Source organism: Ursus maritimus, unplaced genomic scaffold (genome assembly GCF_017311325.1).
Source record: "Ursus maritimus isolate PB19 unplaced genomic scaffold, ASM1731132v1 scaffold_24, whole genome shotgun sequence".
NCBI lineage: Eukaryota > Metazoa > Chordata > Mammalia > Carnivora > Ursidae > Ursus > Ursus maritimus.
Window position 1 is genome coordinate 18,146,226 of NW_024424897.1, and position 13,774 is coordinate 18,159,999.

Genomic DNA, 13,774 nt, shown 5'->3' on the forward strand with positions numbered 1-13,774 from the left:
ATACATTCTCAAACACTTATATAATGAGCTTATTGAACAAAACATAAAAACTCAGAAGTCCCACAGAAGTCCTGCAGAAATACCACTTATCCATTCATTCGCTTAAACCTGATGGCTGTTTCCATGTGGGCAGGGACTGAATTTATGCTTGTCTAGAGCTTAGCAAGCTCCTGACCCATGGTGAGCACTAAATGCACTAAATGCTAAATACTGAGCCAACACAATGTATGAATAAGCTTAACTAGCATTTATTAAGCGCTTACCATGTGCCAGGCACTGCTTTAAACATTTTATTTGAATTAGATTGTTTAATCCTCATACCAGTCTTGAAAGGTAAGTATTATTACTATTCCCATTTACAGATAACGTACAGAGGGGTTGAGTAACTTGCCCAAGATCAACACCTAGCAAGGGGCTAAGCCAGATTCAAGCTCCAGAGCCTGTGATCTTGGGCACCTACTATGTGCCAGGCATATCGCTAGGCTCAGGGATACAGAGACGAAAGACCAAACACAGGCTGTCCCTCAAGGAGGTCACAGTTATGAAAGGAGATGTGATGTGTTGTGATGGTTGAGAACACAGTGTGGCGACAGGACTGGCCAGGGGTATGGCTGTCTGCAGAGGGGCCACCTGACCTCAGGTACATTCTGAGGCAATAACAGTTAATATTGAGGCTAGGGAAAGAGAAGGGCTTTTGGGCCACAGGAACAGTATATGCAAAGTCACGGAGCATGGTGGGTCTGTGAACATGAGACTTCTGGAGGGTGGCACCCAGCAGCGTAGGAAAGGACAGTGGGAAGTGAGACTGGAGAGCTAGGGGCCAGATCCAGACCCTGGAAAGCCTTATGTGTTGAGGGAGGGCAGGAGTTGGGACACTCTTTGGAGGCCTTGCAGGATTTTAACCAAAAGACATTCAACCAGTACACAGAATTCCCTTCAAGCCACATACCACCCCAGAGAGTTCCCTGGGAGGCCTAGACCCAAAGGGAAATGCAGTAGGAGTCCAGGACACACCCAGTGCCACCTGGAAGCAGAGGCTGGGAATCCTCTCTCCCCCCTCCCTCCCACCGAAATTCCTGCTGTTGTGCCCCCCACCCCCACCCTCACCGCATGGCCACTCCAGGCCCCCTCCCTGCTGTCACATTCCCCCTGGAGGGTGAGGCCAGAGATGAGAATTAAGCACCCACCCTTCCTACATCCCTTCCCTGCCCACCCTCTGACTCCACTGTTCTCAGCAGCTGCAGAGCCTGGCACACCCTCGGCCCCAGTCAGAGGAAGAACAGGAGACCGGAGCTTCCTGGGGGAGCTGGGGCTCCGGGCTGTGCCCTCCCCTCCCAGCGGGCTGAGGCTGGTGATTAGCTGGGTTAATTATATCCAAGCCATTTCCGATTGGCACAAGCCCACCCACCCACAGAGCCTGCCCAGAAGGCGCGCAGGCCCGGCCCAGGGTCAGGATGCCAGGGCGCCAGCTACCCTGGGAGGGGTCCTGACCCTAGCCATGGCCACATGGGGAGGGGGGTTGTCCTCCCAGTTCCAGGACCTCCTCCCCTCCCCTGCCCCCAGGCCTCCTTCTCAACACTTCCTACCCCATCCTCCTTTCTGCCGGTCCCCACACAAATCCCTTTCCTGCCCCTCCTCCTCCAGGTTTGGAATGAAATCTCGGGGCTCTGAGTTCCGCAGGAGGCCCCTACATAAACACTCTGATTGGGGCTAATTATAAGGGCCAGGTTGGGAGGCTGGAGCCTTCAGAAAGCTTGGCTCTCAAACAAAGGGCCCAGGGCTCAGCCCTCAGCCCTCAGCCCAGGCCGGCTCCTCTCCAGGCTTCATTAGGAATAAGGAGGGTCCTGGGCCATAGGCAGTCCTCCCTGAACCCAATCAATAGTTTCTGGGCTGACTCCACGTCCCAAGTCCCGTCTTGTCCTTTCTCCAGGCATCAAATGCCAGCCCTGCCCAGACGGTTTGGAAGGGCCACGAGCCTGCCGTGGAAGGCAAGGCAGCCGGGAGGGGCTCTCAGGGCTGTGAGGCTGGGGCTGGGGCTGGGGCCGAGCGGGAGGGCGGAGGGGGGAGGGGGGAGGCACAGGGGAAGCCAGCTGTGACAGCCCTAGCCCTAATTAGCCGGCTTCAAAGCTGGCTGGAGAGAGAGCCCGCCCGCGTGTGTGCCCTGCTCACTCAGGCGGGTAAGACATTTCTGTCCTAATCAGAGGAGAGACTGAGAGAAAAACACGGCCCAACCACCCCCAAGAGCCTCGGGCCTGTGAGCTAGCGCCCAGAGTCAGGTGCAAAGCCCCGGAGCACAGGAAATCACTCTGTTTTTTCAAACTACCAGCAACAATAGGGTAAAAAGCCCTGAAGAAATGTACATCCTTTGATGCGGTGATTCTTTTAGGAATTAACCTAAGTAATGGGAAGAGGGCTACAATGTGTTGAACTTTTGTGTGCTGACTCTGTACCCGCATCCTCCACACACACACCCCCACATCTAATCCTCACGCAGGCTTGCGGGACGGGTCCTGCTGCCTTTTTCCTGATGAGGACTGGGACTCAGAGGTTGGGAAACTTCCACAAGGCTCATAGCTGGCACTGTCTCATGCCCAAGCCTGCACTCGCTACCGTGATCTGCCTGTGTGTGTCTGTCTTTTGCCTGTTTTTTCCCCTCTAGTACAAAAATATTACTCATTCCACCCTGCTGCACTCGATAATTTGTTACCTTCCAGAGAGGCAGGGTTGAGGAAATGATCTGGTTGGGGGGGGGGGTCTAGTTTTATAGATCTGGTGTTCCCACCTGAACCCCCTTTCCATAGCAGAAGTGATTAGACACTTGTGTGTTGAGGGGAAACTGGAGTCCCCCAAGAAGGTAGAGGATGCCCATTGGAGAGGTGGAGATACCCAGCCATCAGGACTAGGAAATGTCTAAGCCAGGAACTGGAAAGCTAGCTTGGGGATGGGGCAGTGGGCACAGATAGAGAGTTCATCAATCCCCAACAGTTACATGCAAAATTGTGTGTTCACCAGAGTCTGGCCATTGTCTCCCAGGAGAAGCTCCATAGATTTTTCAGGTTCTCAGATGGGTCAGTGGCCCCAGTTTAAAATCCATCTTGAGGAAAGGAGGGTCTGTGCTACAGTGAGTGGGTAGGTGATCAAAGGCAGGGTGCCTCAGATGTGGCAGAATCTGGGCTCTGCTTCCCCAGACACGGGCCCCACGGCACCCTGGGACAGCATCTCTCTGCTTCTGGAACCCAGCCCAGATCTAGGGCTCCAACAGCCTAGAATACAGAAGTCACCAGCTCCAGATCCTAGTGACCTTCACTCTTTGGGGACGTTCAGAAGGATTTTGTTGTGCAAGTGGAAAACTTGAGTATTCTCTTCTGGGGCTGGTTCTTAAAGCACAAAGAGTTTGTAGCTAATGGAACCATTTTCAGGAAGGGAGTTGGGAGGGGGGTGGAAAAGCCAAAGTCTGATCAAGGAAGGAGGGAAGAATCTGGAGGAAAAAATGCCCTGCCTAGAACCTGGAGAACCAGATGCTGGGGGGGAGGGGGAAGATTGGAGAACAGGTAGAAAGCAGCTGTGTCTGAGACTGGCCTCAGGTGAAAGGCTTTTCTTTGGGCCCTTGACCCCCCACCAAAGCCTCATTCTTCCAGAGGGAGGCACCAACCCCCTTAAGACTACCCATAGGGTGACCCAGAAATCTGCAAAAACAGACCTCCAAGCCCATGTGTTTAACTGGGTTTTCCAAGCAAGGGAGTGGGACCCTCTCCAGGTGGGGCAGAGCTCAGGTAGTTTGCCTCTGGGTCTCTGCTCCAGGCATGGTCTCTCCTAAATGCCCTGCACTTTGGCCTAACACTTCCTCTGAGAGCTGGTTCATTAAAGCAGAGAAAACAGCCAGGCAGGAGGTCCCCCACTACTTTCTATAAGGTAATTAGCCCTTGGGCCCCCCCCACTGGGGAAGGGGAGGGCATCTAGAACTGTCCTTTCCAAAAGAGGCAATTATCATCTATCCTCTCCCCCACCACCACCATCATAAAACCCATTTTTTTTTTTTTTTCCGTTTTCTTGGGCCTTCTTCCCCTCCACTGGGGGTTAAGAAGGAAGAACAATCTAAAAAACTAACAATGCTGCTATGGCTAGTGCTAATTATAAAACCTAAAAAAAAAAAAAAAGGGAAGAACAATCTTTACCCAAATTCCCTCCCTCTCACCCCCACTCAGGGAAGGAAAGATCATTGTTGGTAGTACACCGTGTGCTCCTGCTATCTGCGTGAGGGTCCACTGACAAATGTATCCAGAGCAGGCAGAGCTGGGCTCCTGGGGGCTTAGAGGCAGGAGGAGGGGGGCAGGGCGGGCTCTTCCCCAAATCTTCAACAGAGACCAGCTCTCCTCTTCCCACCGGGCTCCAGCTCCACCACTGGAAACCCCCGCCCTTCTCGGGCTTTCACCATTCTTTCCCCGAGAAGCACTCACAATTTGTAATTTAACTCTTTCCTCCAGCCCGTGTGGGGTTCCTTTAGAATTCTGCAACAAATGGAGCTACAGGGGAGGGGCTCCCCTGCCCGCTTCTTTGATAGTTGATATTATCTCATATTGGGGCTTCACACACATCATTTGAGAAAAAGCTAGCTTTCACTTATAATGTTGACCACCCGCACAAATCATATGGGGGAAAGATATATTTTGGGAAGGGGGCTCTGCTGAAATCCCCAGGCTTCATACAATTCCAAACAAAGCCCCACATACGACTTCAATTACCACCAAACATTTCCAGATCCCCTCCCCCAACATAAACTAACACACAAACACATCGAAGTAGGGGTTCTAACTTACTTTCTCCCTGGTTCCAAATAACTGCCAACAAAGGGTGGTAAGGCACCATTTCCCCCAGCTTTTAACTAAAAAAAAAAAAAAAAAAGAAAAAAAAAGGACAAGAGACTCTTGCAGACCACTCACAGTCTAGAATGGGAAGACACACTTTAAAAAATGCATCAATGAATTTGGTTAAACTAATAAAATGTTACAACCCTGTTAAATACAATTAAAGGGCTAGATCTCTAGAAGATAATTAAATGCACTTTATTATGATTATTAGCTTTTAATTTGCACTATTATCAAGAAACAGGAGCCGGTGAGAAATGGAGTTCTGGGCCATACTGGTTCCAATCAATCCTTTGGAATTAAAATTCTAAAATATTCCGAATAGTTGAGGGAAATGATGTGTATTGGAAACTGCAATTCTCATACCAGCGTCAAAGACACTTTAAGAAAAGTCTTGCCTTTAATTTTGGGGGGGTTAGGGGGAAGATAAGAAACATCTGCTATAAACATTCTATCAATCTTGTGATATAGAATGTCATGTAAACGCCCACCCCACCCCCACAGTCACAAAGAGCCTGCCCAGAGCCTTCTTCCAAAGCAAAGATACCCACTTTTTTTTTTTTCTTTTTCTTTCTGGACAAGTTTGAAAAGAAACCAGTCTTTTGTCAAAGGAAAACTAAAAATCCCACCAGCCCATCCGTCCCCTCCCTCCAACCCAACCCATCTTTATTGCTTTTTTTGGGGGGGGGGGGGGGACCCCAACAACAAAAATCCATACGTAACACACAAACCAACCTACAAACTTCTAATCGGAATGCCAGAGAAGATATTCGGTTGGGGGTGTGGGGGGGGAAGCAGCAGGGAGCCAACTACAGGGTAAGGGGAGAGACGCAAGGGCATCTCCAAACCCCAACATTTGCGAGCTAATGCTCCCCCTAAAAATGGAGACAGGATTGGTACTCAAGGTAGTGGCAGGGGTGCGGTGGGGGGCGGTTTTGTTTCCAAACACATTTCACAAAGCACTGCAAAGCACTTTCTGCCCACTCCAAACGCTTGAGGCTGCGAGCTGAAAAGAAAAAGTCAAAGAGGTGAAAGATCCTCCAGCCTGCAGGGGAGCAGGCCAGTGGGGAGTAGGCCATTCCGCACTCCATCTCTCTCTGTCCCCCCATCCCACTCGTGGGGTTAGCCCCCCCCCCTCCCACGTCTTCAATCTCTTTTGGGAGTGCTCCGAAGATCCAGTGAAGGAGACAGGACGTGTGGGGAAAGGGAAAGGGAATAAAACAAGAATCCAAGTCTTGTTCAGAAACACCCAAGAGCTTCCACAGGCCCAGCGTCAGTGAGAAGGCTCACAGATTTGGCTTTGGGAGTTGAATGGAACCAACTTCCAACGCCTCACAGCAAACACCCCTTCCAGCAGGCCTAGCCCTGCCAAAACACCAAAAAATTCGAACCAAAGTAGACGATGGTGTTTGAAAAAGGCACTGAAGAAAGGAGAGGACCCCCCCCAACGCCCCCTCCCCTCATTCCTCAGCCCCGGCGCCCCTTGCCGCTGCCCCCCTTGTATTCCCCCGTTTTTCTTTTAAATAGAAAATATATAATTAAATTTACAAGACTATTTACAGTTTTAATTACAAACCTGATGGGGGTGTTGAACAGAGTTCTCTTTAAAAAGCAACCTAAAAGAGAAATGGTTTCGACTGTTCTTTATTTAAAAAAATAAAATAAGGAGTCTGTAGGAGGCCCCCCCACCCCCCGCAGAGGCAAGCACCGTGCGGGGCCCGCCGGGGGACGCGGCGCAGGGGCAGCCCCTCACACGGTGGTCTCGCCGTGCCGGCTGTTGGTGAGACGGGTGTAGAACTTTCTCCACGAGTGCAACGTCTTGCCGGACCAGATCCAGAAGCCCGACGTGATGCCCACGATGAGCGTCATGAGGTATTTGATCATGTAGACGGTGAAGTCGGGCGACATGCGCGGCGTGTAGTGCGCGGGGCACGGGATGGCCAGGCTCTTGCAGTGCTGGCTCACCCACGAGCGCTCCCAGTGCTCTCGGAAGGCCTGCTCGTAGAAGTAGCAGGCGATGACGATGGTGGCAGGCACGGTGTAGAGCACCGAGAAGACGCCGATGCGCACCATCAGCCGCTCCAGCTTCTCCGTCTTGGTGCCGTCGTGCTTCATGATGGTGCGGATGCGGAAGAGGGACACGAAACCGGCCAGGAGGAAGGACGTGCCGATGAACAGGTACACGAAGAGCGGCGCCAGCACGAAGCCGCGCAGCGGGTCCAGGCTGTTGAGGCCCACGAAGCACACGCCGCTCAGCAGGTCGCCGTCAATCTGGCCCATGGCCAGGATCGTGATGGTCTTGACCGCCGGCACGGCCCACGCGGCCAGGTGGAAGTACTGCGAGTTGGCCTCGATGGCCTCGTGGCCCCACTTCATGCCGGCCGCCAGGAACCAAGTGAGCGACAGGATGACCCACCAGATGGAGCTGGCCATGCTGAAGAAGTAGAGCATCATGAAGAGGATGGTGCAGCCCTCCTTCTTGGTGCCCTGCACTACCGTGCGGTAGCCGTCCTCGGAAAAGCGCTCGTTGCACACGACGCGCTCCTGGAGCACGAAGCCCGCGATGTAGGCCACCGAGACCATAGTGTAGCAGCCGGACAGAAAGATGATGGGGCGCTCCGGGTAGCGGAAGCGCTGCATGTCCACCAGGTACGTAGTGACGGTGAAGAAGGTGGAGGCGCAGCACAGCACCGACCAGGTGAGGATCCAGAGGCGCGCGAAGCGCGTCTCCTCCTGCGAGAAGAACATGGAGCCGTCGGGCCGCGCGGGCTCGCAGGGCGCCGCGCAGTCGCGCTCGCCCAGGAACTTGTAGCTGAGATAGGACGGCACCTTGAGGACGCGCGGGCAGTGGAACGGGTGCTCCAGAGTGGCGTAGCGCGGGGGAGAGCCGCCGCCGCCCGGGCCGCCCGGGGTGCCCCCGGCCCCCGGCTGCAGGCCCGGCGGAGGCGCGGTGGTGAGCAGCGCCGGCGTGCCGTCCTCAGAGTGGTTCTGGCCCACGCAGATCTGCTCGGCGCCGTGGCGCGGAAAGTGCTCGCAGCGCAGGCGCTCGGGCCACTGGAAGCCGAATTTGTTCATGAGCGCCTCGCAGCCCTGGCGCGCGCGCTCGCAGATGGAGCGGCACGGCGGGATGGCCTGTTCCAGCACGGTGCACACGGGTGCGTACATGGAGCACAGGAAGAAGCGCAGTTCGGGGGAGCACTGCACCTTCACCAACGGGTAGAACTGGTGCACCTCCAGCCCCGCGTCCTCCTGGTTCGTGTGGCCCAGAAGGTTGGGCATGATGGTCTGGTTGTAGGCGATGTCCGTGCACAGCGGGATGGAGATGGGCTGGCAGAAGCCGTGGTCTGGGATGGAGATGCCCTTCTCCCCGTGGAACTGGGCCGGCCCGGCGGCGGGCAGCAGCAGCAGCGGCAGCAGCAGGCGGGGCAGGGCGCTGCGGGGCCGCATGCTGGCCGCCGCCCCCCACTCGGCTCCCGGGCGCCCCCCCGCCCCCGCCCCCAGGCCCGAGACCACGCGCCTTCCCCGCCGCCGCCTCGCCGCCGCCTCCCGCGCCTCTTTGAAAAGTTTGCTGGCGGCCGCAGAGTTGGGGAGGCCGGGCGGGGGAGGGGGGCGGCGCGCCTGCCGGCTAGCTCGCCGCGGTCCGACTGAGCCGCGGGAGACACCGCGCGCTGCTTGCCCTCTCTCCTCTTCTTCCTCCTCCTCTCGCCTCTCCCCTCCCTTCTCCGCCCAGCGACTCCTTTGTGCGTTCCTCCAGCCCTCACCTCGGCCTCTCCTATCCCAATTAGTCAGTTTCAAGGGGGCCCCCGCCGGCGGCCCCGCCCTCCTCTCAGCCCCCCAAAAAAGGGATCCTTGAAACCGCCCCGTCGAGCTCTAAGCACCATCCCAAAATGTGCTCTCGGCCAATCAGATTTAAACCCCAGGACCAGCCCCGAGGGCTGGATTGGTCGACCACAACATAATGAGATCAGAAACCAGATGCCAACAAAACTTTCCCCCCCTCCTTTTGCTTTTTAAAGAGACAAGCTATTATTATATTAAGGGCTGTTTGCCTAGCACGGGATTTCTTCGGAGTCGCGGCGGCGAGATCCGGAGACACACATTCCCCAGAACTGCGGCAGACCCAAGCCACTCGGCCCTGGATCACTCTTCTTCTGGGGGGCTAAGGCGCTCTCTCGGGTAGGGCCTCTTTAAATCCTTGCCTCCGCCCCTGCTCCTAGAACCCCACCTATTCCAGTCTAGTTTTTCAAATCAAGTGAAAAACCTCAAGTTAAAAAAAAAAAAAGTTTAAGAGAGAGAAATACTTAAAAAACGAGCGGCTCACAAAGACTTTTCTCTCAGCTCCTTCTCAAGGAGTTCAGACAAAAGTTTCACCTCACCCAGTACGTGGACCCCTAGGAGTTTGCCTCGCCCCTCCCCCTGAATCACACCCTTAAATAACCCTCTGAAAAAACGAGAGCCTGTCTCTTTAAGAGGCTCTTAAAGGGGCCTGGACTCCGGGGCGTAATTGCCCCGTAGCGAGCACAAAGGAGCCCATTATGGTTCTTTGTGTTCGGTGGCACCTCAAAGTGAGAAAACTCAGAAACTTAGAGGCCCTGAGCTGGAGGGTTGGGGCGGGAGTGAAAGGGGGAGAGGTGAAGGAGAATGGCCCAGAGCTGAGGCTTCTCCCTCCCCCTTCTTCCGAGGCAAATCTTAATTATGCAAAGTAAAGTTTAGTTGCCATAACGAGGAGGTCTTAATCGAAAGTTAATGGTGGGGGGTGGGGGGTGACGGGCAGTTTTGAGTGAAGAGATGACTCTCTTAGGCCGTTTGGGGGCATTTTCCTCCTCTCTCCCCACCTCTGCCTCCGCCCCCTAAAAGCTTCCAGATACTGTCTCCTGGGAGAGAGGGAAGCTTTACCCAAACCTTAAGTGATTCCACACCAGAAAGAGGTGGCGTGTGTGGCGAGGGAGAGGCTGGGGGTTTCTGGCGGATTACCCACCCCTCCCCCCATCTCTCACCTGGTTGGGGCTGAGTGGTGGTGGCCAGAAGGGTTCCTACTAGTTTAGAAAGGTCTTCTTTTTTTCCCCTCCTAGGATTTTAAATTTGGGAAGGGGTTTGGGGTGGGGGGAGGGTAGGAGGGATTTGCATGTAAATCTCCAGGGCCCGATACTGGATGATGGATCAATTATTTCTACCGTCTCTTCCAAGAGAAAGGGGGGGGGGTACTTAAAAAGAAGAAAGAAAATTGAGTTTTTTGAAAACCCTTTTGCTTCTCAGTACAAACCAAGTCCTCCCAGCATGGTGACCTGTTTCCTGCCCCAATCTAGAAAAGGGTTGCTTTACAAACAAAACAGAAACAACAACAAAAGAAATTTGAGAGAAAGAAAGAAGAAAGGAATAGACAGGAGATTACAAAAAAAAATTCTAAGTAGATACATACAACAGATCCAGGTTTGACAGGATTCGATTTTTTTTTTCCTGGATTGAATGATAAACAGATTTTCAAGTTCTTTATAATATGAAAATGTTCCTTGTTGTATCCTGAAGAAGTTGCCTTTTCACTGCTTTAGGAAGAATATTTTCCTTCAAAATCAGGGGGATGCGCTTTTTGTTCTCCATTCCATTTCCAGTTGACCCCCAAATCCACTTGGATACAGAGCGGTCTGGGGAGGAGAAAGTTGTACTCTGGGGGCCCAAACCACACCTGAGGCGCTCCTCCTTCAGATCTCCCCCTCCCTGTGTATCCCTGCTTCTCTAGAGCTGGGACCAAGCCTCTGAGCTGAGTAGGGAAGACAAAAATGAGTAAGACAAGCTCCTACTCTCCATTCAGGAAGCTCACCGTCTGATAGGAAATTGGGAGTCAATCTCCAATAGAAATGCAGCATCTTCAATTTCCTTCCGTGACAAACCTGTTTTCCTGCCCTGGGGCCAGTTTTGAGTGACAGTTTTCCCTTCCCCAGCCACCCCCACAAAGGCGGGGCTGGAGGTGGAAAAAAGAAATCACAGGCATTCTTTCATTCACTCAGAAAAGCATTTGTTCCTTCAACACACTTTTATCGAGTCTTTTCCTCATTTCAAACCACTGTGGTAGGTGCTGCGGGCGATGCGGAGGAAAATGGCACCATCCCTGCGCTTCAAGAGTTTCTGGCATCCGGGAAGAATAGTCATTCCACTGCGACCTTGCATTTATCTAGCGTTTCTACATGAAATAAGAAGTCACGATATTTCATGATTACTCTTGCCTTTTCATGTGAGGATCTGGAGTGTGAACAGGACCAGAACTTACATCTTCGGATTTCAGGTCTACCCACCGCACTTCCCGCGCCACAAACGCACCGCTCAGCAGCGGGAGATCTGTAACTAAAGGAAATGAACAGATTCTCTCAGTGTAAACTCTAGATGATGTCATTTGATGGATACAACACGTAATTCTGATTTTTTTTTTTTTTTGTAATTAGCTGAGGCACTGACTGACCTGGACCTGACCCCTAACTTGTCTGGTCATTTGACTTCTTTGAACCTTAGGTTCGCCATCTGCAAAGTGGGAATGAGCCAGCGATTTTTAAAATATGAGACTACACATCCAAAGTAATTTCAGAATGACAGGAATACATTTTACAATCGCGAAGAACTTTTCAAAACATGAAGTTACATGAATTGAATATTCATTCAGCAAACATCCTTGGGTACACAAGGTAACTACTACCATTTCTTGAGCTTCTACTGAGCACTGAGCATGCATTATGTTGCATGGTGTTTATCGAAGAAGAATCTACAATTAAAATAAACATTCCTTCCTTCCTTCATTCATTCAAGATGAAGACTCTGACCTTAGGTGAGATTGGACAGCTTTCTCAAGGTCACAACGTAAGTGTCAGAGCTGAGATTTAAACCCAGGCCTGCTTGGCTCTTAAAGCTGTGTTGTCTCCTACACCACACAGCCCCTAATGTCTTCCAAGAATTGTGTGCTTTTATGCACTTAACAACTGGGAATCGATCACCAAACCCAACCCCTGTTCCTGCGGAGCTTACATTCTAGTGGGAGAGGGAGACACTCACATTCATCACACAGTCACTTAAATGGATGCAAAATTGCCGCAGGATTCCTTGCTGTGGAGGGAAAGCCTGTGCTGAGGCAGCATAATACAGGAGGGAATCGGACTGAGTTGGGGAGGGTGGAGGAGGACTGAGTAATAGTGAGGAGTAAAATAGAAGGAGGTAAAGAGAGCCTGGATCTACAGGGCCTTACAGACCATGCGTAAGGTGCTAGGTAGAGAAGTATGAACCCACCATCTCAAGGTGGGGATAGGCATTCCAGACAGAGCGAATGGCACGTGCAAGGGCAGGACGGGGTCAAACGGATGGAATGGGCAGGCAGCACAAGTATACACAAATTTGGCCCTGTTAGAGCCCTGTGTAGGGGACTGATGGCAGAGGAGACTTTAAACAAGCAGGGACCCTAGATATCGTGCACCCAATCTGGATTCCTGCCGATGGAGATGCACTGAAGTGTGGGGAAGGGAAGTAGTCATGCCTGAGCTTCAGTTAGTGGCTTTGGGCAGTCGTGGGCTGAGTCAGAAATACCAGTTAGGAATAGATTACAAGAGTCTGGGCAAGAGATGGTGAGGGCATCCATTGAACTGAGGCCGTGTAGTTGGAGAGAAGAGAGAGTAAGGGAGGAGGCCAACCAAGGTTTCTGACCAAGATGGCCTGATGTCATTCATGAAGCTAGGAAATGTGGAACAGGGTGCATAATGAGCACGGGCGAGCTGGTCCAAGTTCATGGTATATCCAATGGAAGGTGTCCAGAAAGCAGGTGGCTATTCTAACCCAGGGGCCAGGAGGGAGCTCTGGGCTAGATTCAGATTGGGTAACTTTAGCCTCTGGTTGTAGCTATGGGAGCGCTTAAGATCACCTAGGGAAGGCGGATTGGGTGGGAAGACCAAAGCATTGGAGATGCCAACATTGAGGACCACGGGCTGAGGGGGAGGGAGACTGAGAAGGAGTGGTGGGGCCAGAAGAAAGAGTCTAGTCAACATATAACCGTCACAGGCTTGCTTCTTTGGACACTGAGAGCCTCAAGGCCGTTGACCTCGAACAGTTGACCACAACTTGTTTCAGTTGTGACAATTAAATGAGGTAGAGTATGGCACTCCCTCGACCTGATGTTAGGCTGAAAGCGTGAAAAATAATAGCTATTGTTTTTAATTCAACAAATTATTGAGCACCTACTATCTGCAAAGCAGACAAAGTCTATAGAGACCTATGCTCCAGCTTCGGGAAACTTAGGGTCTAGGGGCTGACAGTCTGCCATCTGCTAGCAGAGCGCAGCTGCTGTTCAGCCCCGAGGAACATTTCTAGTTGGTCTTGGGCTTCTGCGGTAGGATGGGAGCCCAGATGTCCCCAGTGCACTGTGCCAATGCCACTTCTCCAAATCTTGAGGCACTGCTGTCAATCATCGCTCAGCTTACAAACCTGGTATCTGGGATAACTGTTGAGTGCCCGCTGTGATGACGCGCTGCGCTGAGTTTCATGGGACAGTCCGCTAGAGCAGAAATCTCAACCCCGACAGAACAGAGCAAAGAGCTGGTAGAGAGGAAAGAAACCTGGTCTGGGGCTCAGAATGTTCCGGCTGAGGGCTTGGCTGCACCCCACATCTGCCGAGTGACCTTAGGCAAGTCCGTTTTCCTTCCTTAGCTTTGGCGCCCTCATTGGTAGAAGGGGGTCATAAAAACATCTATTGATTTTTACCTTTGGGCCAGATATAAGGAGCGGTGAGAATCCGATGTTTGGATCATGGAAACTGTCCTTGCTCGAAAGGCTTGTGTGCTACAGGTAAGTGAAAAGACAGGCAGCCAGCCATACCCAGCACACGGTGGGCATGCTCAGAGACAGGACAGAAACTTCTCTCGGCTAAGGAAACCCGAGGG

The 13,774-nt window shown here is 52.4% G+C and overlaps 1 protein-coding gene across 1 annotated transcript; it reads right to left on the minus strand.

Annotated features, from left to right (window-relative positions):
* Window positions 1-6,496: 6,496 nt before the first annotated feature.
* FZD2 (frizzled class receptor 2) lies at window positions 6,497-8,314 on the minus strand. The gene has a single exon (XM_008693904.2). It carries the CDS (start codon window positions 8,310-8,312, stop codon window positions 6,615-6,617), a length of 1,698 nt encoding a protein of 565 aa, XP_008692126.2. The 5' UTR covers window positions 8,313-8,314; the 3' UTR covers window positions 6,497-6,614.
* Between the last annotated feature and the right edge of the window lie 5,460 nt (window positions 8,315-13,774).